At 45.0% G+C, this 27,225-nt stretch overlaps 1 protein-coding gene across 6 annotated transcripts in view; it reads right to left on the minus strand.

The window, feature by feature from the left end:
* Positions 1 to 27,225, minus strand: part of PARD3B (par-3 family cell polarity regulator beta) — a 948,983-nt gene that overhangs the window by 17,803 nt on the left and 903,955 nt on the right. For 4 of the 6 annotated variants that reach the window (XM_072961408.1, XM_072961410.1, XM_072961409.1 and 1 more), the window contains one exon: positions 8,108 to 12,795. The exons of the other annotated variants lie outside the window; for them this stretch is intronic. In XM_072961408.1, the coding sequence (XP_072817509.1) occupies positions 12,438 to 12,795 (358 nt within the window). In that variant the 3' untranslated portion in view covers positions 8,108 to 12,437. Of the gene's footprint in view, positions 1 to 8,107; positions 12,796 to 27,225 lie in introns of those variants that run through there. 6 annotated transcript variants of the gene reach the window in all.

Below are 27,225 nucleotides of genomic sequence, written 5' to 3' on the forward strand. Positions count from 1 at the left end.
CTCATTGGCCAGAACAGTGACCTGTGACCTCCCCTCTGTTGAAGGTGAGTGTAGGAAAGCAAGTTTTGTTTTGTTTTTGTTTTTGTTTATATAGTAAGGAATATAGATGGACACATGTCCCCATTTCTTGCTGACTTTTCCCCAGTCCCAAGAAAATGGTGACCTTTTCAGTAAAGAAGGGGAAGAAAAGGACCATAGGAAGGCACTGGCAGGTTCTGGGCAGTCTGCTGTTGGTACTTCAGTGTGCACGAGTCTTAGCACCTTGGGCAGAAATTTTGATGGGACGCTAGTGGGAGGTGTGGAGAGAGGAGAGCCTCCGGACAGGGTGTAGTGTTGTGGGTTGAATTGTGCCTCCCCAAAAGATAGACTCAACGTCCTGAACTGCGGTACCTGTGAATGGGACCTTCCTTGGCAATTGGGTCTTTGCAGATATAATTGATTTAAAATGAGGTCATGTTGGATTAGGGTGGGATGCTTTGTAATGACAGGTAGGCAGAGATTGAGGCCGGCTCCAATGCTGATGTTATTCCAAGGTTTGGGGCAAATAAAAGCCTGGTGCTTTTCTTTTCTTGGGTACAATCTGATTTGTCTCTGGCTCTAGCAGAAGAATCATCCAAATGCCCCTGCAGCCACCACTGCTGGGGAGTGAGAACAAGAAAAGGACCCATGGGGAGGTGGTGGAACTCCAGCCAGGAGCAGGGAGGGGCTGAAGGCCAGGGCAGATCCCCTCTGGGGAAGTCAGCCTGGGCAGCACAGTCTTTGTTTCAGAACATTCTGGCCTCATTCCATTCCTCTATAACTTACCCTGGAGTTCTAGGATTCAGCCAAACAGCCTGCATCCTTCAGAAGTTGCCCTGTCTCCTGGAAGTCTCAGAGGCCTTAGGGGCTCCTCTCTGCTGGCTTAACACAGTGTTTCTAGACGTAATTTTTTTTTTAAAAACATGCCTTGATTGTTGCTATATTCATTTGTACCATTATGTATGTAATATTTACCTAAATCATTTTGCTTTTAATGAAAGCTTACTTACTACTGTAAGTGGGAAAAAGCCAGGATCATTTTTTTTAATAAATAGGAGACAGTTATATAATAAATGCAATAAAAACAAAACAAAGTTATAAAATTCAAGCTCTTGCCTGCAGAAGTCTGAGGCCGGCTCCTTGTAGCAAGTTGCAAAGGGGTGTTGAAGACATACAGGCATCTGACCCAGTCTTCTTACAGGAAGCGGGGAATTGGAAAGAAAATGTTTTCTTGTGGTGATGGTGTGCTGTTCAAGTGCTACCTAGAGTCAGATTCTTTGCAAAAATCAGGGCCAATAATGGTAAATAACACTGAGCTTTTGTGGGCTCATGTAAAAAATACTTCATATACGTTGTTTCACGTGCTCTCCACACCATCCTGTGAGGTTGGCATGACCATCATTGTTTCAGAGGCAGGGAGCTGAAGCCAAGAGATGGTCAGTAACCAGCTGGGTCCCCCAGCTTGTCAATAAAAGAGCCACTCGCAACCCATCCACCACCGTGCCCAGCGCTAGGATGGCTTATCCCCGCACTGAGAAGTCCGGGAGGGCGGGTGTTACACCCCGACCTTCACCCAACGTGGCTGTTCATCAAGCTTGCTCCAGTGAGCTGGCTGAGGCAGGGGAATGGTGTAGGATCCGAGTGGCAGACAGCAGTAAGGGCTTAGTGACGATCCCAGAGGGAGCTGGGGACACTGTGGGGAAGGATGGATACCCTGATGCCAGCTTCTTGGGAAGGGCCTCGTGCTTCTCAGTAGAGCACGGCTGGCACTTGTAGCTGAGAATAATCGGGTTTCCTCGCCCCCAGCCTTTCATGGCACAGGCCTGGTTGTGTTTGGGGAAGGGGCTGATGTATCAGTAGAGACAAAGTTCCGTGTTCTGGGACAAAGCCAGGCTTCACAGGCCGGTGGTTCACCTGCAGGTACTCCTATGCCCCTTTCTCTGCTGTGTTCTCTGCTGGGGGCCTGCATCCTGTTGCTGGGCTTCGCAGAACACAGCTCAGAGAACAGGAGCCTTTGAAAGTGGGTCCCCAAGCAGTGTGGCTGCACCTCTACGAGGCTTCCCCTTTAAAGCCTGGATAGAAAAAATCACCATGAAGAGGCACAGCCCCAGGCCAAACACTGTCACACTGCGAAGGTCAAGAGAGGGTCAGGAGAGAAGCGGATATTGAAAGGCCGCCTGGAGAGCAGGGCTCTGCCTGGGTCTCCAGCGCCTCCTCCCCGCCCGCCATCTCACACCTGGGGGGTCGGGAGGCAGATGCTGGGAGGGTACCGGGCGGAGGCCCCCCTCCTAATTACCCCAAATACTGTTTATCAAAGGGATTGTGACTGCTAGGTGGTGGAGGCATTTGGAGCTTGAAACTGGGAAGGTATAATATGGCTAAAAGCTGCTTTAATAAAGCACAGGGCTGAGTTTGAGCCGCACTCTCCATAAATCAAAGGGTGACACCACCGTCTCTCTGAAGATCAGCGAGACTGCGCATTGTGGGTCTGGGACGGCTCTTAAATCTAGTCAACGGCTCTTTGAGCAAAAATATAGCTATGACTGGAGGACAGAGGTGGCTGCGTGCTGGAAAATGTCCTCAGGAGCACGCACGTTTCCCAGGTGATAAGAATGTTGAATGGTTCTGAGCTGAGAAAACTTGGAAAACAATTAGCCAGAGAAGCAAGATAACCTGTTGAAATTATGGCCCTGCACTTTACTGCTCTTAATAAATTTTCTGGCGTGGCAGCCTCCCCCCAACGGAGGGTCCTGGTCTGCTTATACCTTTAATAGTTGGGGGAATTAAGTCATCGAAGTTTCGTCTACCTGTCTGACTTCAGCCAAAAGTACAACTTATTTGCCTGGATACCTTTCGAAACTGCTGTCTACATAGATTATAATTTAATATATGGTGGAACTAACACAGGGCCGCCTGTTTCTTGAGTCTGAAATGTCAAAATCTGCATTTACACGTTCTGAGTTTTCTTCAACATTGCACACGCTTTAAATAGTAATCACAATGTAAGCGATGAAGAATTAAAAGAAATTGCACTGAGATTTACTTTAAATCCCCACTATTCATTGGTGTAACAAGGAAGGTTGTGGACTCAAGGCTGGATTTAAAATCAGAGCTGCCACTTTACTAGCTATAGCTGATGCTTTAGGCTCTTAGAGCCTCAGTTTTCTCACCTGTAAAATGGGGATCTTAATTGATGTGGAGAGAAATGTAAGGAAAGCAACCAGCATGGCTCCTGTACACACCGTAAATATTAGCCCTCCCCTTCCCAGTAAGGGCTGATGATTTGATGAATTTTTCTAGTTCAACTCACCTCATGCTTTCGTCTGGGCCAGTTTTATTTAAATACCCATTTATGTGAGTGATTCTCTCAAGTACCCAAATCCCTAGAGCCTCTAAGTAATGATTCTTGTTGGGTCTGAAATTCCAAGGGCAAGTTACTTAATTCATTTAAGGCTCTGATTTCTCATAGAGTTTGAGGATTAAATGGGATAAACTTTGAAAAACATTTAGGCCAGTATCTAGCACTTGCTAAGCACTGAATAATATTAGCTATTATAATTATTAACCTATAACCCCCCAGCCCCCATCACAGTATTTCCTTCTCCTTCCCACTGAATCATATGTATTTGGAAGTTTCCTGTCTCTGTGCAGACACTAATGTTCTGTTCTTTATCTGGAGAGCCAACATCCTTCTTTGCTTGGCCTTCTACATTCTTCCCATCCTGTAAGACTATTTCAGATGTCACATCTTCCAGAAGACCTACCCTGATCCTGTCTACACCCAAAGTCAAAAGCCAGGCTTCCCTGGCAGTGTTCACCTCCCTTAAGCACTCACTACATTGAGCTTTGAGTTTTGGTTCTTTGTCTACATGTTTTTCTCTCCTCCTCAACTGTCAGGCCCTTGAGGGCAGAATCCAAGGCTCTTCCCTGTCTGGGGTTCTCTGCAGCATTTTACAACATCTGACATGAAGTATCTGTTGGGCCACAATTGAATCTCTTTATTTTTGACCTCCTTATTAGATTGACTAGGCAAAAGAGCTACAAGGTCAAAGTTGTTAGGGTCCAGTTCATCTGTTTTTAATGGTGTCACACATTCATAACTGTGCAGGAAACTTAGGTATTTGGGATTGTGTGGGGAGAGTTGGGTCAGTAATGGCCAGCCAAACAAAGGTTCAAGTCAGAAGGATGGTTGTTGAACTTTAAATGTTGGCAGCTGAAGTATCTCTCCTCTTCCAGAGAACACGGGCCATCTTTAACCATGACCGGTGACTTCTGAGAGCCCAGTGATTAGTACTAGGATGGGGCACACTGGCTAACAGGCTGAGGAAGGAACTTCTGATGCACACTTGCAAGGTACCTACCCACGTGGCAGAGAGTCCAGAGGAGCAAGGACTGTGTGCCAGTAACAGAGTAGGCTCTCAAAAAATACTTAATGAGTAAAGGGAGTTTAGCTTTCTCTCCCACTGTGTGGCTCTGGGGTTATTCTATTGACTTTTTCATGCCTCAGTTTCTTCAACTGCAAAATAAGAATGAACCTGATGTTCTTTGACTGTGTGAGAAGCAAAAATGACTGTGATCATGAAACATTCAGCATGTAGTGTAAACAATAATTAGTGAGAATAAGCATAGCTGCCAAAAAGAAATCTCCATTATGGAGACACTTAATGGGAGTAATCTCTAGTTTCTTTGGATATGCCTAAGTAGCATTCATCCAGCCTCTATTTTAGTGCCCTTGTCTGCAGGACTCAGTTTCCTTATGGAAAGTCAGGGAGCCATCCAGTTCACTACCTGCAGTTGTTGAAAGGAACAAGTAATGCAAGTGATTGCAAAGCACTTGCCTGAAATCCAAGGAATTATACAATAATAATAGTAATCGTCTGTCACTGAAGTATTTCCATCTTAGTAGATTGTAAGTAATACATTTTCTCTTTACTTAAGCCTCTCTTTACTCTCTAAATAATGCATTACCCATTGCACTTACAATCTCCTAGCCTGCTCCATGCTTTAAATTGGAATCCGGCCTGCCCACGTGAGCTAACACCTTTCACCTCAAGAGTAGAACCAGGTGATCTTTAACAACAGGACGTTGAGATTTATGGTTTGAACTGTGAGGTGGACCGTCAGCCGTGCAGCAATTCAGGGAAAGAATCCTCACACCTCATTTCTTCATTCAAATGAATTCAACAAATATTTCTTGAGCATATAGTCAGAGCCAGGCAATGTGTTACAAATTCGAGACTCCTCAGAAGGCCACACAGACGTGGAAACTAATCATTGTAATGGAGGTAATAAAAGTTTTACTGAGGATCTGCAGGAAGTGTCTCGGTAACATACAGGATGGAATTACCAACTCGGCCTTGGGAGGAGGCCGTGGAAGTTATTTCGGTTGGTTCAGTTGCAGGTAACTGAGTCCCTTCAGAAAGGGATTTAGTGTGGGGAGGTAGGTGTTTGCAAACACGTTTGGAAGGGCTGGAGGAGCCAGCTCTAGGCACAGCTTCCGAGAATAAATCTCAGAATGGCACTACAGAACCAGCTCACTGAGCCAGTTTCGAAGATCAGAAAGTCAGGGCCCCGAGAAGCCTCTTGGCAACAGAATCACGTAGCCTCAGCTGTAATCCTTGCTAACACGGTGACCCGCACACAGCCTCTTGACCCCCAGGAAGCTAGAGACCAGACACTTCTACAGTAAAACCAAACGCCTCTGCACTGTGTTGGCCTGCAGAAGTGTGGCTGGGCCTCGGTTCTGTCTTCCGCCGTGTTTGTTCTGACGGGTAGAAGCTGGGCCTCGCGTGGCAGCCACACTGTGAGGAAACCTGGAAAACGTGGCCTTCCGCTTTAGTGCCCCCGACCTGCCGTGAGTCCTGCTCGCAGAGGGTGGGAGGGACGTGAGGGAGCCTCCCTCCAGCTCTGCTGCTTGGTCTTCGTGGGGAGAGAGCTGGTTGGCCTGGGGACTGAAGGAGGAGCGAGGACCCACAGGCCAAAGGGCATTTGGAGCAGGGGCAGCTATGCTGAGTTCATATTGCCAGGGTAGCTCTGCGAAATGCATGCCTGGTTCAAATAAACTCAAGTAATTTGAGACAACAGGGGCACAAGATGTAAAAGCAGGAGTAAAAAGACACAAGGAGGGGAAAGCACAGTGGACAGATTTTGGAGGGCTTTGGATTTTAGACTTTAAGCTGTAAGTACTAAGGGGCCATCGAAAGGCTTCCCGGAGTGAGGATGTACGTGTTTGTGTGTCTGTGTGTGTGTGTGAATGCAGGCAAGGACTAGTTTTCCTTGACTGCTGGGCACCTACATGTGTTCCGTACAGCAGTGTGCTGTAAACATATCACTGTGTGTTCTATACAGTGGTGTGCTGGTTATGTTTAACAACTGGCTCTCCAGAGGGTATGCTAACTTCTGTGTTGTGAATGCTTCCAACCTGATCTATTTCAAACTACCAATGTGTCGTCACTGAGCATGGAGTTGGGAAGAGATGTGGACAGTTGACTCCTGGGAGGTGGTTCATACTCGCTCCAGAGTTCCTATATTTGTCGTGTGGGTTAATTCTTTAAAAAACCCCATAAAACATGTAGTAGTTTCATTTCATAAATGCTAAAACTGAGGCCTAGAGAGATAAGTAGTTTACCCAAGTTTATGTAGCTAATTAGTGTTGAACCTAATTTTAGATCCAGGTCGCCATGTTTTCAAAGGTGCTCTTGTAACAAGACTCTGCTGCTTCCCAAAGAGTAATGTGGTCAGATCTTCATTTCAGAAAAATTCCTCTGGCAGTGCAGAGGAGAGTTTGATATTGTCGCATGAAAAGAGTACCAGACGCTATATAAGGGAATCCATGTGTGTGTGTGTTCCAGTAAGATGTGATTTACCGAGGAAGGTGGTGGGTCTGCATAGTATAGAGGTGGGTCAGAGGCAGGCGCAGCAAGAGGTGGGAGATCACACAGAAGGCTACTGAGGAGGGCGGGTGAGAAGGGAGGGGGCGGCACTGAGGCATGGCAAGGTGTCCGGAAGGGAAGCATGGGCTTATTTGGTAGGACTGCCAGAGGGAATTGCTGGCTTTCCATCTCATCAGATGGGGGTGGGTGTGTGGAAAGGGCAGAGTTATAAATGGGAAGTCCGGGGTTGTTTCCAGGTTTCTGGTCTGTAGCTGTGAACGTGGTGGTGCTGCTGGCCAGCAGAGTCATGCGAAGCAGGTTTCCTTAGAGCAGGCTTGTTTTCAGGTTGGACATGCGTGCAGAGAGCCTGTGGAAAATCCAAGTGGGGATGTCCAGTAGGAAAGTGGAAATGCATGTGCTCGGAGACAGATCAGAGTTGGAGATTGTGAGCAAATCAGTCCAGAGATGGTCATTGGAACCTTTTGCTGTGAATGAACTTGCAGGAGAAGGGGGGAGAGGGCTGAGAATAAGCCAGTCACATTGCTTGGGAAACAGGGATGGCCTCAAGGAAAACCAACTCAGAATCATGTTTCTGTAGACAAGGTAAGAACGTCTCCAGCATGAGAGAGGGGTTGACAGTGTTGCACTGTCAGGGATGCCGTGATGCTCCGCCCACATCCCACTTCAGGAGTGAAGGGCTACTTTCCCAGCTGCTATGAACACCTCCCTAGATGAACCCCAGCTGGCAGCCCTTTTGGGGACTGCCCCACCTGAACAAAACTGCCTGGGCCTGGGCCTCACCTCCTTCCCACCTCCGGGGTAGCCCCCATCCCAAGACTGGGGGATAAAGGCCCGACTCCCTTGTCCCAACTTGGGACAACTCCATGGGGCCACCACAGCTCAGACATTCCCCGTGGAGCTGGCTGAGGCCCAGCTGGAGGGTGTGGCAGCCCTGCCTCTCCCCCTGCCCTGTCCTGTCTCCTTCCCCTGCCTTTTGTGGGTGTTGAACCTGCCTGCACCCCAAATAAACATCCTGCTCACTCTTCCCCATCTTAGCATCTGCTTCCAGGGAACCCAGCATGTGACAGATCCCCTTTCCCTGTGTCTTCTGCCCTGTGACGTTGCCATTCCAGGGTGAGCCGGACCAGACCAACCTACTCATTCATCAAATCCCAAAACAAACTGGTGGTGGTGAAAACCAAGACTCTGACTCTTACTGACTGAATAAAGCTTTACTTTAATGCAAAATAAACAAGAAAAAATTTATATATTCATATATAACAACATCCAAAATGTTTTCTGTGGTACAAATGGGATCATCTGAAAAAGTCTGTAAAGAATTCATTCTCTACCCCTCCCCATATGCCAAAATAGGATTTCACATAATTTATCTTCAGAACTTATGAACACACTTGGTATCATACAAGCACAGGAAAACACTAGGAAAAGTGACTGTATCCACAGCAGGTTTTGTTTTTATGTTCCAGTAGTAAACAGCACTGCAGGCGGCAGAGATGGAACATAACACTGTCTGGAAGAGCTGAGTCAGGGCAGTCTTGGGGGTTAGTTCACTCTCCACGCTGGGCTTGTCCTTAATCCCACCTTAAAAGTCAGGCTGTGTGTGATTCTGTTGCTATTTAAGGACATGAGGGAGAAAGAGTTTCCCTTAGAAGTCAGAGCTGCATATGAGATTCTAGGCTTATTCATTCTCCTTTTTATCAGAAAGGTGACTTTGTAGGGATATCTTATGGAGACTCCTCTTTCTGGTCTCACTGGGGCATCATTTCCACTTAAGTCGGTGTGAGCTGGGAGTACAGAGAAATACTATCGTGGGCTGCTTCTGAATCCATCTCTCTCCTGCCTGATTGCACTAAATCTAGACTTTCTGTTGCTTATGGACTCAGAAAGCAGTAGGGTGTCTACCCAATTTAGCAACGATCTGAAGGCCGTTCATTGTGGAGTTCAGAGTTTAATGCCTATGGGCATTTGACAGACACACATTCCTATCCACACCAAACTCTCCAGATCTCTCTGTCCCTCTGAAACGCTAAGATGTTCCTCCCAAGAAAAAGATTGCTGTGGTTACAGGTCAGGGAATAAACACTCTTAAAGGCTTGACCTGTGTGCGTACCAACCCTGTGCATGGCAACTCAGAAGACTGTCTGGTGGATTTCCTTCCGAAGATAGATTTAACTCAAGAAACTCTTTGGAAGGAATAAAGAATCATGTTTTAATTTTGTTAGTGGTGGCAAAAAGAAAGCTAAAGTGAAGTTTCAAACCTGTCTCAGTCAGTGTGCACAGAGTTTCCTCCGTGGGGTGACAGTGGGTATGTGGCTGCCTTTGTGCTCTTGATTATAAGATTTTTGCTCCGTGCTGTACTGTGGGGTCAATGCATATAGGTCTAAAAATCTTAAGAATAAGGAGCTTCACAGTCATTTCTGGCCCCCACTCCAATTTTTGTTGTTACTCAACCATGATTTAAAGAGAATCCTGACTCTGAGCTTGCCTTTCATCCAGTGATGTGATGTTGTGGGGAAGCAATATTATACCAAGAGTGATACTGCCACAGCCCAAGAGAGATGGTCAGTGAGATGCTGTGTTTCTCCCCTTGCAGAGGACTGAATTCACCTGCATCTAAAACTTTTCAGTGGTCTGCTGCTCCCTTTCATCTTTCCACTGCTGCAAAAAGGGACAAAAACAGAGCTCCTTAAAGCATCTAGTGGCTTGAGGCCAACACATCATTTCAGGGCCCGGATACCCCAGTGGCTAGATCAGGAGCTGAGTGGATGTACATTGTTGGGTCTATAGCTTACTGTGGGTGCCACCTTTTCTGGGGGGCTATTAGCATTCTGAGCTACAAGGAGACACCTGATAGAGTTTTTCCAAGGCCTTAAATAAACAGGGAACTATTTCCTGCTACTGGGCACCTACTGATTATAGCTGGGTCTTCTAAATACTCTAAACAACCTGTTCTAAATTCTGGGAAGGAGTTCCATACCTCTGGTGGTGACAGCTGGAGGGGTGGGACACAGTCATGTATGAAGTTTACATTCAGGCTGTTCTTAATTGTCACTTGGCTTGGTGAAGACTGTCACACACAATGTTAGCTTCTTTCGGGCAGGGTCAAATGGGGCATGTGTTACACATCAAGAAAAGAAAACTGCTATAATTTTTTTTTTGGGGGGGTCTACTTTACTAGTATCTTCACCTCTTTGGCTGCCCCTCAGGATTAGCAACGGTTTTATTGTGTCGGTATACAACCCAAAACCCTGCTCGGAGCAGCTCACCCTGAGCCTGAGTACAGGCGATATTATGCTTACAAGGTAGCAACATGGTGAAAATGTATTCTTCCTACAAGGGCCACTCCAACACACAGAAAATCTCACCTTACATCACTGGCCTTCATGGGATCTTGACCTTAATCCAGAAGGAAGCTTCTAGCTTGGTTACGTCCAATAGTCTACAGAAATTTGGTTAAACTATGGAGCATTCTGAAGAGCTGATTTTTGATGCTTCAGACCACATCATACTTTCCTCATCATTATCTTTTAATGGTTTGTTTAGCTTGCGGGGAAGGCAGCTTGCAACACGTTGGCAGGGAAACCCTACAGCTCACCCTCACCCCACCCCTAGGTGAGCAGGGCCCAATCCTCAACCTCTTTGCACAAATTGCAAAGAATCTAAAGGTGCTTGGCTTAAGGAGATGATAGAGGGCAAAAAACAAGTTGACAGTCTATTTTCAAGAGGGCCATAAGTAAATAGTAGTTGAGAAAATGATACCTCTTCAAATTCAGTGAATAACACCAAGTCTAAAACCAGCAGTTGCATCATTCTTGGTAACAGAACTCTATTTTAAATTAGGGAAGAAAAAACCAAAACCAAAAACCTAAACTGGGCTGGATAGATACTCTATATATTCAATAATACTATAATTTAAAAAATTCTAACAGTCACAGGTATATTAGTCTTGGCCAAAATATGTTTAAATTGAACGCAAGACTTTTTTTGGGCAGAGTCGGAGAGAGGGAAGGAAGAAAGAATTAAAAAGGTTTAAAGTATTTCAAGAGCCACTGAACAATTCAAGTTGCTGTTCCCAAGCTTTGCTGTTTCTCAGTCTTCTCTTGTGTTTTCCTTTGGGTCAGGTTGTAGGTTTTAGGTGTTCTGTTGAAATAAGTAGAAAATAGTTGCAAAGTTCTAAAGAAATTGTAACGGGTTTTGGAGGGTGGAGTTTCGGCTTCTCAAAGCCGTAAGACCTTCTTTTCTCAACTGGAGACCTTGGCCTTTGTCCCGCCCTAACTTTTGTTAATGAAATATAGCAGATATAGAATGACGTAGTTTTACGCTCCTTTTCCCTTCCCTTCTGTTTTCCGGGTTTTTTTTTTTCCTTTTTATTTCCTTCCTCATCAGACTTTCCAGAAAGCATCTTTATTTTCCATTCTCTATCCTGGCAATCACACGCCTGTGAAGGCACACGCACACCCATATACACACACAGTCAGTCACTACCATCTACTACCTGCTGGTTATCACTCCCAAAGAGCACAGTCAGCCCCTCCCCGTCTCCAGGTGCAAACGGCCCTGTTTGGCACCGAGTCTGGAATTGGCATCTCCAGAACCCTGCTTCCTGTGCACCCTAACCACTGGACCCTCTTTTCCCCGAGTACATTTTAGCTCTCAAGTGGGAGCCTTAAAGTAGAGGCCCTGCTTACAATAATTACAGGCAGGAGATTGGGGGATGACTCTGAAACCAGATCTCTCCACGCTATCATGCCTGGGACGAGGGAGGAAGGAAGGTGAGGACCACGGGAATTTCAGTTCTCTTAACCTGACTGCTGCATTGGTCCATGGAAGACATTTCTTTCTTCTGGAAGCTCTGACTAGCTTTGCACGTTCTCCCAGGACACTAAGACTGCATTCACATCTTGCTTTCATATAAAAAGTGAGAAAACGTGAAATGCTTATACCAAATGAGTGGTACCAAGAAACTGAGAAAGTCTACAAGTAAAGAAATGCAGTCTTCCTCTGGGTATAAAACATTTCAAGATCACTCGTCATGTCTGCTGTTGTTGCTTTCCCAATGAAAAAACTGCTCCTTTAGGGTGCCCATATTTGCAGCCACTCTTCCTAGACTGAACAACTCCAATAAGGTGGCTGAAGCTTAGCCCCCAAATGGACGATGATCCTGGCCAGAGATGGCCCTGGGCTGCCAATCCTACGGGGCGTGAGTGTGCGTGCTCCAGGGAGGTGCCCTGTTCTAGATCTCCATAGATATTTGCCTGTTCAATTGCCACTCTTAGTAAGATGAACCATTCTAAAACTATTTCAAATATCAGGCAGTATGGTTTTTATGGCCCCATCCCTCCTCTTCCTTCTGATTTCCCTCCCCAAACTCCTGTCCCTTTCTTTCTCTCTGATTAGCAGCTGAGTGTTGCAACTTCAGTGAGAAAAACCTAATCTGTACCATGGAGAATTCTTAATAGGAAGAAGGCCTTAAGGTGATGCTAGATGTTTTCCTTTCTGGGCTGGGCAGAGCTTGGTGGCATTTAGCTACACGGCTGCGGTCATGGGGTTCTTCTGCCGGGGATCCTGGGCCCGGTAGGGGTACTGGTCTGGGCTGCCCCCTCGGGGCCCTGGTCTGCCCACGTCCTGGTAGGCTGGTACTCTGTGGTGCTGAGGAGGGGAAGGTGGAACATCTTGTCGGAAGGGTCCTTTGTGCTGGGGGGCTGGCGGGGGCGGGTAGTACTGGGGATACCGGACATCTGTGACCCTCAGGTCTGGGGGGCGGGGATAGCTCCCTTTGAGGGGATGCACAGGGTGAGCCCCTGGGTAATATGGAAGCTCCCTTTCCTTGTAGAGGCCTCGAGGTGCTGCTGTCAGATAGTCTATGGGATCCGGTGGTCCTCCCCTGGAAAGAGAAGAACAGACACATCAAAAGCTACCAAGCCGCCTGCCCCGCTGAAGACCTCATTCCTCAGCCTGCCCTGCAGGTGGCGTGGCCACAGACTGGATCTTGCCGTTGGGATGTGACCAGACATGATGTGGGCCCTTAAAAGGAAGAGAGGGGCCCTCTTCTCTTCGCTCCTTTCTGTTGGCCACTGGAGTGGCCATATTAGACCCTGGGGGAAAGCCATATGCTGAGGAAGGCAGAGCAACAAGAAGGTAAGAGCCTGGGTCCTCAGCCTCATGAAGCTAGCATGTCAGTCAGGACCCACTAGTGCCTGAGGGAGAAATACACTTCTGTCTTGTTTATATGTTGGCCTTTATTACAGTAACCAAGCTAGTTTCCTAAACAAGGCAGAGTCTGGCTCTGTTAAAGCTGTGACCACTTGCTCCCTCACCTTCTCCACTGCCCTGAAGCCTGACAGAGATGTGGTGGTGGAAGTGCACATGTTATTTGGAGTTATAAATTTCCCAGGGATTGCATACTTCTCTCCTCAGTCTATGGGGTGCTCTTTACATGGGCCACAGTCTTGGTCTGAGTCTGGTTAGCTTCTGTCACATCCCTGCGTGGATTAGTGTGCCCTCTGCTCTCTATAGTTCCTAGAAAAATTCCCAACGCAGAGCTTAGAATTTCCCACCCCCAAACTTTGATATAAAGCAATTCCACGGCAAAGTCAGTAAGTACCACGTGGCCAGTAGCAGATTGGGACAAGCCAAACCAGCTGTGAGTTGCACTGTGTAATGAGTAGGCACACAGAAAGGTCCAGGGCAAGAATAAACACTAACAGAAAGCGACCCTGTCTGGATCTCTCTACCAAGACAACAAGCATCTTCTGATCCATTTGCCGTAACAGAAGCAATACGTCTCTAAACAGTGCACAGATGCCTGCGTCTTATCTAGCCTGGGGTTAAACAGATGAGTTCCGTTTGCAGCTCTTAAAACCTCATAAACCTTCTGTGCACGTATCCATACCACCATCCCCAGATCTTCCCCACTTTCTACCACTTCTCGTTTTATTATTTCTTTTTAAAGGAAAACAGCAACAAGAATAAATGATGAAAATCTCTCCAACGTCAGAGTACAAACTGGTAGGACACTTGAAAGAAATGACAGGGCTATAAGAAAGCAGCGTCTGGTTAATCAAGCACTGTCAGTGAGGGTCAGAATCACCCTGTAATCTGCAGGGTTTGATGTGAAAACAGGTCTGTAAGTTCCCCAAATCACTGAAGGTCTGACAAGCCCCAAGCTCGGGTCCACGTGGAAAGCAGCATGTGAACACATTCATAAGGATGAACAACAGAATTCTCGCTCTGCTTTGTAATGTCTTCATTTGGCTATGCATAATAATGAAAGATAGATCCTTGAGCCTGGGTTAATTTAGTTAGTGAGAGTTTTCAGATAAAAAAATTACATTGTTTGCGTACAAGTTATTATAGCATCAACTGCTATTATTCAGTGCAGTTTGCTTTGCTCTATTTTAAATTGCCCATGACAAATAAAGCACAAATGTGTACTCTGTCACTCCAGCCCTGGGAAATAAAGGATGGGGATTTCATCTTCCCTTTCCTTTAGAACGTTATTTTTTATTTAGAAAACTTCCAGCATTCATTATATCTTTTATCGTAAAATATTTTAAGCCCCCACCTCCCCCACTGTGTTCATTCCTATTTCCTTTTGGTTCATGTTGGAGATTTCTGAAACACTTAAAATCCTTAACCTGTGTTTTCTCTCAAAGTCTACAGAAGATATTTCTCTGCATGAAGTGAAACATGTGGTTTTTCTGCACTCATTTTAAGCCCTTGGGATAAATCACTGACATTCGCAACACACAAACATTATCTGCCTTAAAATGAACATACGACCAGCGCTCCCTCCGGACCCTCTTAGCATGAATGTTTCCTGTTTAAAATGGCAAGAGAGAAAGGAAGAATTCCAGGCCTTGGACTTTCAGGGTCCTGTTCTCTCCCTGGAGATTCCTCTCTTTTAAAACAGAACATTATAAAAGACAGGCAGGACTTGGTGTTTTTTTTTTTTTTTTTTGTGGAGAGACGACCCAGATCGAGTGGTGACGGGGCAGAAGCCACCCTAAGAGCCAGAGCCACCGCGCGCAGGCTGCGTGCACACGGGACAGTTGCGTCCCCTCCCACCCTCCGCCACTCGTCACAGATGGGGCAGAACTCAAGATGGTTCTGTGGGCCACACTGCTTCCTCTGAGGGGAGATTTTATGTCTGGGAGTTTGCTTACATGCGGCAGAAAGCAAGTGAGGTAGCTGTTCTTTGTCAAGAAATGAAATCATGGAAATTGTCTTTTTCTGTAGAACTCATCAAAACAGTTATCCTTTCTAATTTTTCAGAGAGAAGAGAAACAATGAGCTGGCCTATACAAACACTCTTTGAGGTTCAAAGAGCGCTGGGAGAATTTTCCTTTCCTTGTGGTGGGGGAGGGGGCTGCTGTTGTTTATAATAACTGTTGGCTTGAAATTGAGCACTGACTTTTACCAGAACTAAGTGCTTACGAGTATCGTGTGTGTGCATGTGCTGACACACACACTTAAAAGAACAATTTTTGGGGTGGGGTATATAGCTCAGTGGTAGAGCGAGTGCTTAGCATGCCTGAGGTCCTGGGTTCAATCCCCAGGACCTCCATTACAAATAAATAAATAAAAATAAAACTGAAACAACAATTTTTAAACAGGAAAAAAAAAAAAAGCCCGGTTCACGAATGACAGAATTTGATAGGATCAGGAACAAGAGGGGGGTGGATATTTTAGCTTTGTTAATTTTGAATATCCCTTTTCATAGTGTCTTTATTTGGGTGAAATTCAGTACTTGCAGGACAGCATAAAACCCAATCCGTTCTGGGGCCTAAGAAATGCTTATCACAGTGACCGATGCTGCGTGCTTTGAAACCCTGGGAAATCCAGGGGCAGCTTTCTTTGAAGATCCTGATGAAAACAGAGATCCAGATAGCAAAGTTACCTCACTCCAAGTCTCCTCATTTTTCATGGGGCCCCATGAGTTTTATTTGTATGTGTTAGTATTTTTCTTTAAAAAAAAAAACCAAAACTCACTCAGGAACTATATTTACTTAAGGGAAGAAGAACAAGCCTATATTTATATTATAACCTTTTGAGGAAACCATCATGAAAATATTGGTATTTTTAAAATTTCATTTTTCCCCCACTTTGTTTTTACTGAAGTATAGTTAGTTTACAATGTTGTGTTACTTTCTGGTGTACAGCATACTGATTCAATTATACATATATACATATATATTCCTTTTCATTTTCTTTTTCATTACAGGCTATTACAAGATTTGAATATAGTTCCCTGTGCTATACAGTAGGACCTTGTTAATCTATTCTGTATGTAGTAGTTAGGATCTGCAAATCCTGAACTCCCGACTCATTCCCCCCAACACCTGTCCCCTTTGGTAACCGTAAGATTGTTTTCTTTGTCTATGAGTCTGTTTCTGTTTTGTAAATAAGTTAATTTGTATAATTTTTTTAGATTCTACATATATGTGATATCATATGGCATTTTTCTTTCTCTTTCTGGCTTCATTTGGTATGACAATTTCCAGGTCCATCCATGTTGCTGCAAATGGCATTATTGCATTCGTTTTTTATGGGTGAGTAGTATTCCATTGTCTGTATATACCATATCTTCTTTATCCAGTCATCTGTTGATGGACATTTAGGTTGCTTCCATGTCTTGGCTATTGTAAATATTGCTGCTGTGAGCATTGGGGTGCATGTATCTTTTCCAAACAGAGTTTCCTCTAGATATATGCCCAGAACTGGGATTGCTGGATCATAGGGTAGGTCTATTTTTAGTTTTTTAAGGAATCTCCATACTGTTTTCCATAATCGCTGCACCAAATAACATTCCCACCGGCAGTGTAGGAGGGTTCCCCTTTCTCCACACCCTCTCCAGCATTTATCATTTGTGGACTTTTTAATGATGGCCTTTCTGACCAATGTGAGGTGATAACCTCCTTGTAGTTTTGATTTGCATTTCTCTAATAATTAGTGATAATGAACATTTTTCACGTGCCTGTTGGCCATCTGTCTTCATTGGAGAAATGTTTGTTTAAGTCTTCTGCCCAGTTTTGGATTGGGTTGTTTGTTATTGAGTTGTATAAGCTGTTTGTGTATTCTAGAAATGAAGCCCTTGTCCGTCACATAGTTTGCACATATTTTCTCCCCTTCTGTAGCTTGTCTTTTCATTTTGTTTTGTAGTTTCCTGTGCAAAAGCTTATGTTTAATTAGGTCCCATTTCTTTATTTTTGCTTTTATTTATGTTGCCTTGGGAGACTGACCTAGAAAAACATTGCTAAGGTTTCCATTAGAGAATATTTTGCCTATGTTTTCTTCTAGGAGGTCTATAGTGTCCTGTCTTATGTTTAAGTTCTTAAGCCATTTTGAGTTTATTTTGTGTATGGTGTGAGGGAGTGTTCCAACTTCACTGATTTACATGTGGCTGTCCAGCTTTCCCAATACCAAATGCCAAAAAGGCTGGCTTTTCTCCATTGTATATTCTTGCCTCCTTTGTTGGAGATTGATTGCCCATAAGTCTGTGCATTTATTTTTCTGGGCTCTCTGTTCTGTTCCACTGACCCACATGTCTGCTTCTGTGTCATTACCGTGCTGTTTGGATGACTGTAGCTCTGTGGTATTGTCTGCAGTCTGGGAGGGTTATTCTTCCAGCTCTGTTCTTTTTCTTCAGTATTACTTTGGCAATTTGGGGTCCTTTGTGATTCCATGTAAATTTTAGGATTATTTGTTCTAGTTCTGTGAAAAATGTCCTGGGTAATTTGAGAGGGATTGCATTAAATCTGTAGATTGCTTTGTTTTGTTTTCCCAATTTTTTTTGTTTGTTTTTACTGTTTATTCTTTTTCTATTTTATTTTTTTGATTAGGCTTATTTTTGGAGACCCAAGGGATTCAGATTTTGATTGGAAAACTTGTAGGAACTATCTCAGGCATATAGTCTCCAATCACATAGATGAGTGTAATCATGAAGGTTAACCATTCAGGGTAAACAGGACAAAGCTCTGTGGTATTGACATGTGAGGAAGCAATAAGGATTCCTTTCTTTACATGAAGTTTTCCTCTTTTTGCCATCTCAGTATATCACTATTTTTAATCAAACAAAAAGAGCTGAAAACCAGAGGCTAAACGGGTCAGAGAGCCAGCTCCTGGGTACCAACAGGCTATTTTATGGAAGTAGGGAAGGGATGCTTTTACATTTGCTAAGATAATCAATCCTTTTGGGGAAAGGGCTCTGTATTGGAAGGACTGAGTAACTGGCAGAGCCTTTTAACTAGGCATGAGGTGGCTTTACTTACTGGAATAGACAAAGGGGCATGAGCCCCTGGAGTATATGAAGAGGCACGGGCACTTTTGAATCCTCTCATCTACCCCGCATCTCCTCCCTCCCCACAACTGCAAAGAAAATCTCTTCTGCACTCACCACAGTAGGTCATTCTCACCTCATCTGTCTCCTTGCCTTGGGCTGGTTATATACTTGCACAAGAGCATCTCGAAGGAAGGAACTGAGTTTCATGTATCTGGTGATCTCCCTCAGAGCTTAGCACAAGGCTTTGCATATCATAGGTGCTCCATAAATGTATGCTGATTTTATTCAAGAAAGTTTAAAGAGAAACCCCACAAATATACATGGTTACCATAGTGGGTCAGATATATGTAGGGGCTGGAAATAGGTGTGTAGAGGAATAAAAGGAGAAAGTGGACTCTCATTGAGAGGCAGAGATTGACATTGGTTGACATACGACTGGATGCTAATTTTTAAAGAAGGAGGGAGGGAAGGATGTTGGGCTGAAATGAAAGGTTGGAATGGGTCCAGCATAGAATGGCTGTAAACTTTCTCAGAGCCTGGGTTATTGTATTTGTCTTGTTTGCCAAGAACAAAAGTAGACTGTCTTATCTCTGCTGACTTGCACAGTACTTGAATCATAGTAGGTGCTTAATGAATCTTGGACTCAAATTTAATTGCCTTGACTTACGTGACTGATTAGCCTTGACTTATGTGACTGATTAACTGGTGCAGGTTAAGTGTGTTTATTCAAGAATCAGTTAAGGACTGGTTTTATTATGGTCCAGCAAAGAACTTTGTTTCTGTCAGAAACACAATAATCTAGGAATATCTTAATGTATGCATTTAAAAATACAGTACACCAGGTCTCGGAGCCTTAGGGAGACAGTGTCAAAGGTGAAAACCTGGTGTGATCACCGGTTTCTAGTACTTGGGCTTGAGGACTGATGAACATGAACCAGAGGTAAAGGTGCGGTTCAGTCCCCCTCTGTCACAGCCCCTGCCAGCCTTCTCTCCACCGGAACATACACAATGGGTGGCTTTCATACAAGCCACACATGCCCAGGAGAGGCAGAAGCTAGGATTCTGCCAACTTCTCTACCGTCTGCTATAACTCAGTGCCCTTCCCTCCCATCCAAGAGAGAACAAGGGGACTGATGGGAGTGGGGGCCACATTATTAAGGGAGAAATTCTGAATGTGCTATAATTTATTAAGAGAAAAGTATTTGCAACCTTCAGTTCTTCAGATATCAGTGACAAACCCTTACAAGAGAGCGGTGATCGTGATTCACCAATGTATCTCAAGGTGAGTGTCAGAAGCACCTCTGTCTCTCACCCAGTGAGCTCCTTTAGCAGGAGGGAGGACAGGTGGAGCTGAAGAATAACAGGGGAAACAACTACGGCTGAGACATACCAGTGACCAGAAGAGCGCTGGTTCTGAGGGGGCGAGCTCAGCAGTCATAAAACGCGCTCTGCAGTAACAAGCATGAGAGCTGTGAAGAATTTACGAGCAAAGACGAGCATGTCACCTTAGGCATGAGCACTGGATTTCTTAACTTAAGGAAAAGCCTCCAAAGGGCAGCATCTTACTCCTCTTAATTACTATAAGATACTACACGTGCTATTAGCAGCCAAAACACAATTTTTTGACTTCCAAGGTAGCCTTTATGGGTTCCCTTTTTTGGTAACAGTTGACTGTGACCAGATTTGGGTTCAGATGGGAGGAAGTAAATGATGTAAAACTGCTGGTGCTGAGAGAGGTATTTTGTACCCCTTGGCAGAAAGTCGACATCTGGCACAGCCGTGCTCCTCTCACGCACGCCACGCAGGGATTATTTACCGGCGGAGCCGATGTCGGAGCTTGCTTCCCTGCTTCTTCTACAAATATGGCAAAGCTAAAAAAAGATCAGCACAAACGAATATGCTCACAGGCGCGTGAGCTGCCCATGTTATGTGGACAGAGATGCTTTTAGCCTGTGTTTGGAATTCCTTCAGCGTCAGGTTTCCAGTCACCAGGCCTTCCCCCTTCGTCCAAGCATGAATGTGGTTGGCCAGGATTAGCAGAGCCCTCTGCAGTGTATATGACATAGCTTTGATATCTGCAGATTTTACAGAATCATAAAATATAATGATCATCTGACGGCCTATGTGATAGAAACAATTTCGGGCAAAAATTCTGCTTGCATCACTCACATTTCCCATTGCGTTATGAGGAGAGGGCTCTTGCTCTCTGCGAAGAACTGGAGTGGGAGCAGATTTTTCAGCAGATGCTTTTGGCCCTAGTTAACACCAAGGAAATGTTTGCAAAGAAAATGAAAGAGGAATGATAATGACAGAGTGCTCAGAAGGCATTTCTAAAACAGTTTAAGACAGGCATCATTTTGATCACCCACATTTAATTCCTTCTTACATGTTTTCCAACAGTGACCACAAACCCAAGAATTTAGTTATTTACAAACTGCATGCGCACTGAGGATGGGATCCTATATAACCCTTCAGCAGATGTTATCTGGAAAACGGCCCTTAAGAACGTTTCATCCTATCAGATGGAGGGAGATCGTCTCTAAAAATGGTCCTGCGAAAATAATTTCCTTTGTGAGGGGGGATGAGGTTTCTAAAATGGGTGCTGAGCACAATTAGAAAGGGCAGCACGAGGGCATGCGTGGAGAAGGAATCTTGTGGAAAGCCACAACTGTTGTGAGTGGCTGCAAAAAAGTCATGAAATCCATTTGAGTGATACCTGCATATAATTACCCCAGGGTCCTCTTAACCATGGAAGAGGTTTATTTAAAGAGAATGGCAACCAAAAGAAACAAATCATCATAATTTGTTAGACCACTAAAACCATCTCTCCCTCTCTATCTGTTGTAACAGTGGTCCTGCAGTTTCAACGTGTAAACACTGAGGACTTCGTCCAGTTGTCGTGCAAGAGACAGCAGTTCAGTTTCAAGGTCAGACTTGGAGGGCCTACAGGTTCGAGAGGGTAGGGTCCTGAATTCTAAACAATTTCACTTGCCCCTTAGGAGAAACACTACGCAGTTTCTTGCCCAAGGTTACTGCTTGGATACAGGACATTCTAGGGAAAACATGCTGTTCATGAGAGCTGCGTTTCCCTGATCAATTTATGTTATATTCACAGTAATACATACAGTTTTTGAAATAGCCAAAGATATTCAGTTATTCATATTGCTGCCACGTCTTTACCCGCCACAGTGCCTCTGCTGTTAATCTCTGAAGCCTGGGCAATAGGAAGATTTTGATGTAAACTACCTACGGTCTTAGATCATCAGACTTCCTCTTCACTAGGGGCAAGGACCTCCATGAGGGAGTCTTAAATACTTCCACCTTCATGTGTGTATATCGGGAGGAGCCTCCATGCCACGATTTCACTGAGACTCCTGCCACTGCAGTTCTCGGACTCTGAGACTCAGAAGCAGAAATAGAAGTGCTGGGAAGAATTCTACTACTCTCCTTGATGAAGTCTGGAACAAACTTTGAAAGCTCGATTTAGAATGGCAGAGGTTCGAAGCCTGCCAAGCACGATGGCTCCTTCCTGAGAGCTCACAGCAGGCCAGGTGCCACCCAAAGCATTTTCTCCATTTCAACATGTTTATTTCTCATTACAGCACCACAAGGTAGGTACTAGTGTTATCCTTCATTTGCAGGTAAGAAACTGAAGAACAGAGAGGTTAAGTAATTTGACCAAGGTCACACAGGAAGTAGCAGTAGATTCAAGCCCAGGTGGACTGACCCAGAGGCCACATGCTTGACCACTGAGCTAGACCGTACACCCTCTGACCCCTCTTGCTTCTCACCTGCTCACAAGGTGCCTAGTGGCTGCAGGGGAAAGGAATCAGAGGCATTCTTCTGACGCTGGCTCCTGAACAGTGGATGAGTGAGGAGCAGTTCAGTCTGAGACAGATTAAGCAGAGTGACTTGTTCTGGGGGATCTGGGGCAGGGGACTGAGGTGAATTACCTGTGGGATGGTTGCACAGGCACCTCAAACCTACAGGTACAAAATTAAGTAATGTCCTCTGCCCAAGTCTGCTGTTCCTCCAGTGGTCCTTTGGGAGAATGACATAACCTATACAGTTGGCTGTGCCAGAAATTCAGACTCCTCTCTGGCGTCCCCACTCCAGCCACCCCAGGGTTCTAGAAAACACTGTCTTCAGTATTTTTGGCTGTCTGTCCTCATTCTCTGGGCTTACTCTAGGCTCAAATCCCTTTTCAACTGGACTAAAAACAGTATTTTAGGGCTAGCGGCAGGCAGGTAAAGCTGTGGGCAGTCCACAGCATAGAAACAGGCGCATGTGCATCTGAAGGACATTGAATTTTGTCACCTTCAAGCCAGTTGCCACCAACTTTGAAACAATTCGAGCACGTTGCCACTTCCCCTTGAATGAAAACATGGCACAGTTTGTAAAGACGGGCGAGTTCACTGTTCTTTTGGGGACTGTGTCAGCATTTACATCTTTGGGGATGTGATCATCTTAAATTTAAATCCTAACCATTTAAACTGGTAAGAGGTTTGTTTTTTTTTTCTTTTTTTTTTCTTTTCGCTTGTGCCTGAATATGAGATCTGCCAAAAATCTTTTTTGAAAAAAAAAAATCAGGTGATCTTTTCTCCCCAATTTGTAAGACTAAATGAGGTTTATAGATCATATTTCATAAACCTCTGGCAGAAACATAAATTTCTGCCTTAAGAAATGAGCATGTTAGTTCTAATGTCTAATCTTTAAGGCAGTTAAAGGACAAGTGGACCAGGGCCTGGAGTGTAACTGAGGCATGCGGGTTCACTTTTGGGTAGGAAGGATTTGACCTCAGCACCTCCAAATACTGACTTGATTTCATCTCCAGGCTGGTTTCCTGTGAAAAGGACTTTGCTCATCCTTGTCTCATCGGTGACATGAGCTTCTCGGTCCCAGCCTCCACTGGAGCAGACACATCGAAGGAGGTACAGCCTGGCCCCAGAGCTCCACTTGCGGTGAGTTTGGTGTTTGTTAACTGATGCAGCTACAGTCCTGCTCGGGTGTATTTTGGAGATTTATATTCTCACAGTCTCCCTGCTGCCCAGCCGGCTCCAAGGAGTGAGCCGGTTCCTTCTCCAGTTCCCACCAGAGAATATATGGAAGCATTTTTGGCCTCTCTGGATCCATTCTGATGTGAGATTGAGGCACCTCCTGATTCTTTCCACCGAAGCGTGGAGGGCAGTCCTGGGCCTTCACCTCCTGTCTGTGCTAAGCAGGTTCCGAAGCCCAGGCTGGGCCTGCTGGGCGCACGCGAGGCTCAGCTGTTGGCTCCACTCAGCCCTCTCACCCGGAATCCAGCTCCTTATTTGGCAGAGCGCTTGGGAGACAGCAGCAGCGTGACAGAATCTGTGTAATACCCCGTTCTACTCAGCTTTCATCTTTGCAGATGAAATGGATTTACAGCACAAAGGTTACTGAACTCTGTATTGTCAAAATGGTTTTTGAAAAATAACAAAACTTATTAAGAGAGTGTTAGGTGCCGATGACTAGCTCTGAGCCCCCCACCCCGTCCTGCCCTGGTCTGTTCATCCTCTGGCTGATCGTTTCGCAGCTGGTAAAGACTGGTTATTAATGTCATTACAGACCTTTTACTTTCAAATCCCCCTTTCACTGAAATTAGAGCATCCTTTTTCATTTCTCTTTCTGCTGTAACACAGCCTGACTGTCAGCCCAGTTTTTTCGGGTTCCTTCCTTGCCTTTGATGCTGGGGACATGGAGCAGCCAGCAAATCAAGGCTTATAATAGCCCATACTGACTGGGGCTGTGAAATTACTCCACTATCATCATCACTTTTTTTTTGGTCTCCAAAGTTCTTGTACAGTTACTGTCCTCAGCCTTTTCACAACCCCCCTCTCAGACCTCCACCTCTACTCCCTTTAGCAAAATAATATGTGGATCCAGAGCCATTGATGGGTGCTTTTAAAAAAAGAGAGCGAGACAAGCTTTTGTTGTGAGTGAGCTCCTTCACATATTATTTCATCTTACATTTGTTCTCTAACTCCCTGAGTTAATGATTTATTCCTTGAACAATCCGAAGAAAACCATAAATTCACCTTCTCTGCTGCCTTGCTCTTGGCCGTATTTGGGGCTGGCACATGTGTCAGTATGAAACCACCCCATTTTACCACATGCGTGCTGTTACCAGCACAGTGGCAACCTCCATTCTTAAAATCAGTCACGAAGCTGAAGCTTTAATAATTTAAACAAAAGCTGATCGTAGAAAAGCAAATATTTACAAGTATGAGTCATCTAATTTAAAGAAATTAATTAAAAGTAAAGGCTGAGGTGATTTAAAACTAAAGAACCATAACCAAATAAAACGTTATTTACCATTTGCTCCATGCCAGCTCGTTTTTAAATGTCAGGAGAGATGGGATTCTAGGCCCTCTCTGTGCTTCTGTGGACTTCGAGCTTCCAAACCTGCCACCCTGTTCTGGAACTAGTTCCCGTTTGTCTGTTAGGGGCGGGCTGCTCTCAGGGTTTTCGGTGCTGAGGGATCGCAGGATGCATCTACGCAGTGGGGGCTCAGGGGCTTGATCTGAACAAGGCACCTTGTGGGGATACGATCCAAGTGGCTGAACTTCCTCTGAGCCTCAGTGAGACCTCATATGTAAAGTGTATGACCTCATGTGTGAAACGGGGATATTGTGACTGCCTTTCCTCCCCTTGCAGGGCTGTGATGGAAACTAAACAAGAAAGAACACCAGAAATCAATACAACATTGTAAACTGACTATACTTCAATTAGACAAAAAAAAAAAAAAAAGAACAAAAAGACCAGTCACACTGAGGTCCTCAATACGTGTTGAATTTGAAGTTACAATCATCTTTAAAAGAAATAAAGCTGGATCTTCTATATGGAGTTTAAGGTAATTGACCAAAGACCTTGAAGGAGTAAGTAAACAAACCCGCAAACAAATGCAAACTTCGAGACTGAGTGCTGGGGGCCTATGGGAACCACTCCACATTAGTATGTGTCACTGTGGGAAGTCCTCCGACAGAGGTAGCAGCTTGTAGGTCCACGGGATGAATGAACGAACGAATGAATAATTATCTTCATATATGTATATAGACTTGTGGTATTTACAGAGTTTTTCAACTAGTTGCTGGCATTTGTACATTAAGGGCTTTCACAGAAAAACTCAGCTTTCCTGTTTTTCTTTAAACTGGGGTCTTGCCTTCCTTCAAGGCTGCAGTCAGCGGGCGGCGCCGTCCCCTGGAGGCAGGGGCTTCGCTCTCCTTAGGCTGGGCTCCTTCCTGCCTCTCTCCTTGACAGCCCCCCTGCCCCTAGAGTTACTTAGGCCCCTGCCCCATGGGAACAGCTCTCACCCTCAGGATTTCTGCATCATGGCCTTCAATCTGCATCCTCCACTGACAGGTGTGTGTGATCCAAATTCCCCACTTGAAAGAGTGACAGTGCCCTGGGAAGTAGACCAAGATTTCTACCACCGTACCTGGTCTACCTTTCACTCTTTAAAACAAATTCTGCATCAGTACCTCTGTGCCTGAGAGAACTGTGGTATGGAGGAGGGACCCGGCCAGGAACTGCAAAGACTGGGTCACTTGCCAGGGGTTCAGACAAGTCGTGTTACTTTCCCAGGCCTTATCTTCAATTCTGTAAAATGAATAGGTGGCCCCCAGTGAGTCATCGGGGATTCCAGTTTCATGGCCCTTCCAGGAAACTACACAGGCTGCAGTCCTAACTGACCTCAGGTCACGCTGCTGCATTTCAGCCTGACTTCTGCAAGGGTGACCCTGGCTGGCCGCCTTCACTTATCTGTGCCTTGGTTTCTCCATCTGTAAAGTAATATGTGCTTTTCTTCTCACAAGAGTAAATGCAGTGATATGGGTGAAAGCGTTGTTGGAGGGAAGTTGGGGTAAAAAGAATCCAAGATCTGATATTACTCTTCTATCTCAAAGGTTGCGATTATGAAGGGAAACTTGCTTCGCCTAATGGGATTTCTGGACTAGAATTTGCACTCCTCATTGAGAGGCACTGTGTGGATATTCTCCTGGCCAATGAGGTGATACTTTGCAGGCTTCATCCCAGCCCTGGGCAGAGTAATACCAGGCCTTGGCAAAAGGGTAGGTGTGTCCCACTTCAGAAAAACGGGACTCTGATTTACCTCCTTGCCTTATGCATTTTATGAGCAATGTATGTAGTTAACTGTTATCAGGTGGTTAAGCAATTTGATGAGGTGTGAACTAGCCCTTTAGTTGTTTTATTTACAACATACTTACCCGTCCCTAACATCCCATTGGGGAATTCTCTACTTAGTCGATTAATTTAAGTGAGGTTACTGAAACACAGTTATGGTAAAACCAGAAGCTGAAAAATGCCCATTGGAGTTTTAGCAGTTTTATAGGCATTTGTTAAGTATGGAACACACTCAATTGAGGTTAAAAGAAGTATCAACAACAAGAACAAATGAATTAAGTTGTTAATTACCCCCATCATGACCATTTGAAAAAATAACAGCATGGAAAATCGAGACAGGACAAAATATTTAAATTTAAATCTACTTGTTCTTCTCTGGGTGCTAGTTCTGGGTGCTTCAGGGGGATGTTTCATTTGTCAGGGACAGGCAATCAGAATTGCTGTTAGAAGCCAAATGTCTCCTTGAAAAATAATCCTCTTATCTTTCCCCTGTAGTTCTCAGTCTGGACGGACCAAAGTCCTGATGTGCATCTAGCCCAGGGGCCATCGTACTCCTTGGTTGGAGACAGTGCTAAACGAACTCCCAGATCTCCAGCACCTGTGAAAAGGTATGAGCCCCAGAGTCTGTCCCCGAGGATCTCACCAGCTATCCAGGGAGACAAAGAGCGAGATGAAAGACAAGACAGGGCACACGTGTTCAAGGCTGAGTAAGGACCATGGGACACTGCTCTAGCTGAGGGTTCCGATGAGGGGGTTGTTAAAGGGATCCTGAAGGAAGAGCTGGATGTGGGCAAGCAGGGAGAAGGGGGCAGTGAGAGATGGTGACCCTTTAAATAAGGCAGTGACAAACTGCAGGCTACTGGGTAGAGA

This window comes from Vicugna pacos, chromosome 5, assembly GCF_048564905.1.
Source record: "Vicugna pacos chromosome 5, VicPac4, whole genome shotgun sequence".
Lineage (NCBI taxonomy): Eukaryota > Metazoa > Chordata > Mammalia > Artiodactyla > Camelidae > Vicugna > Vicugna pacos.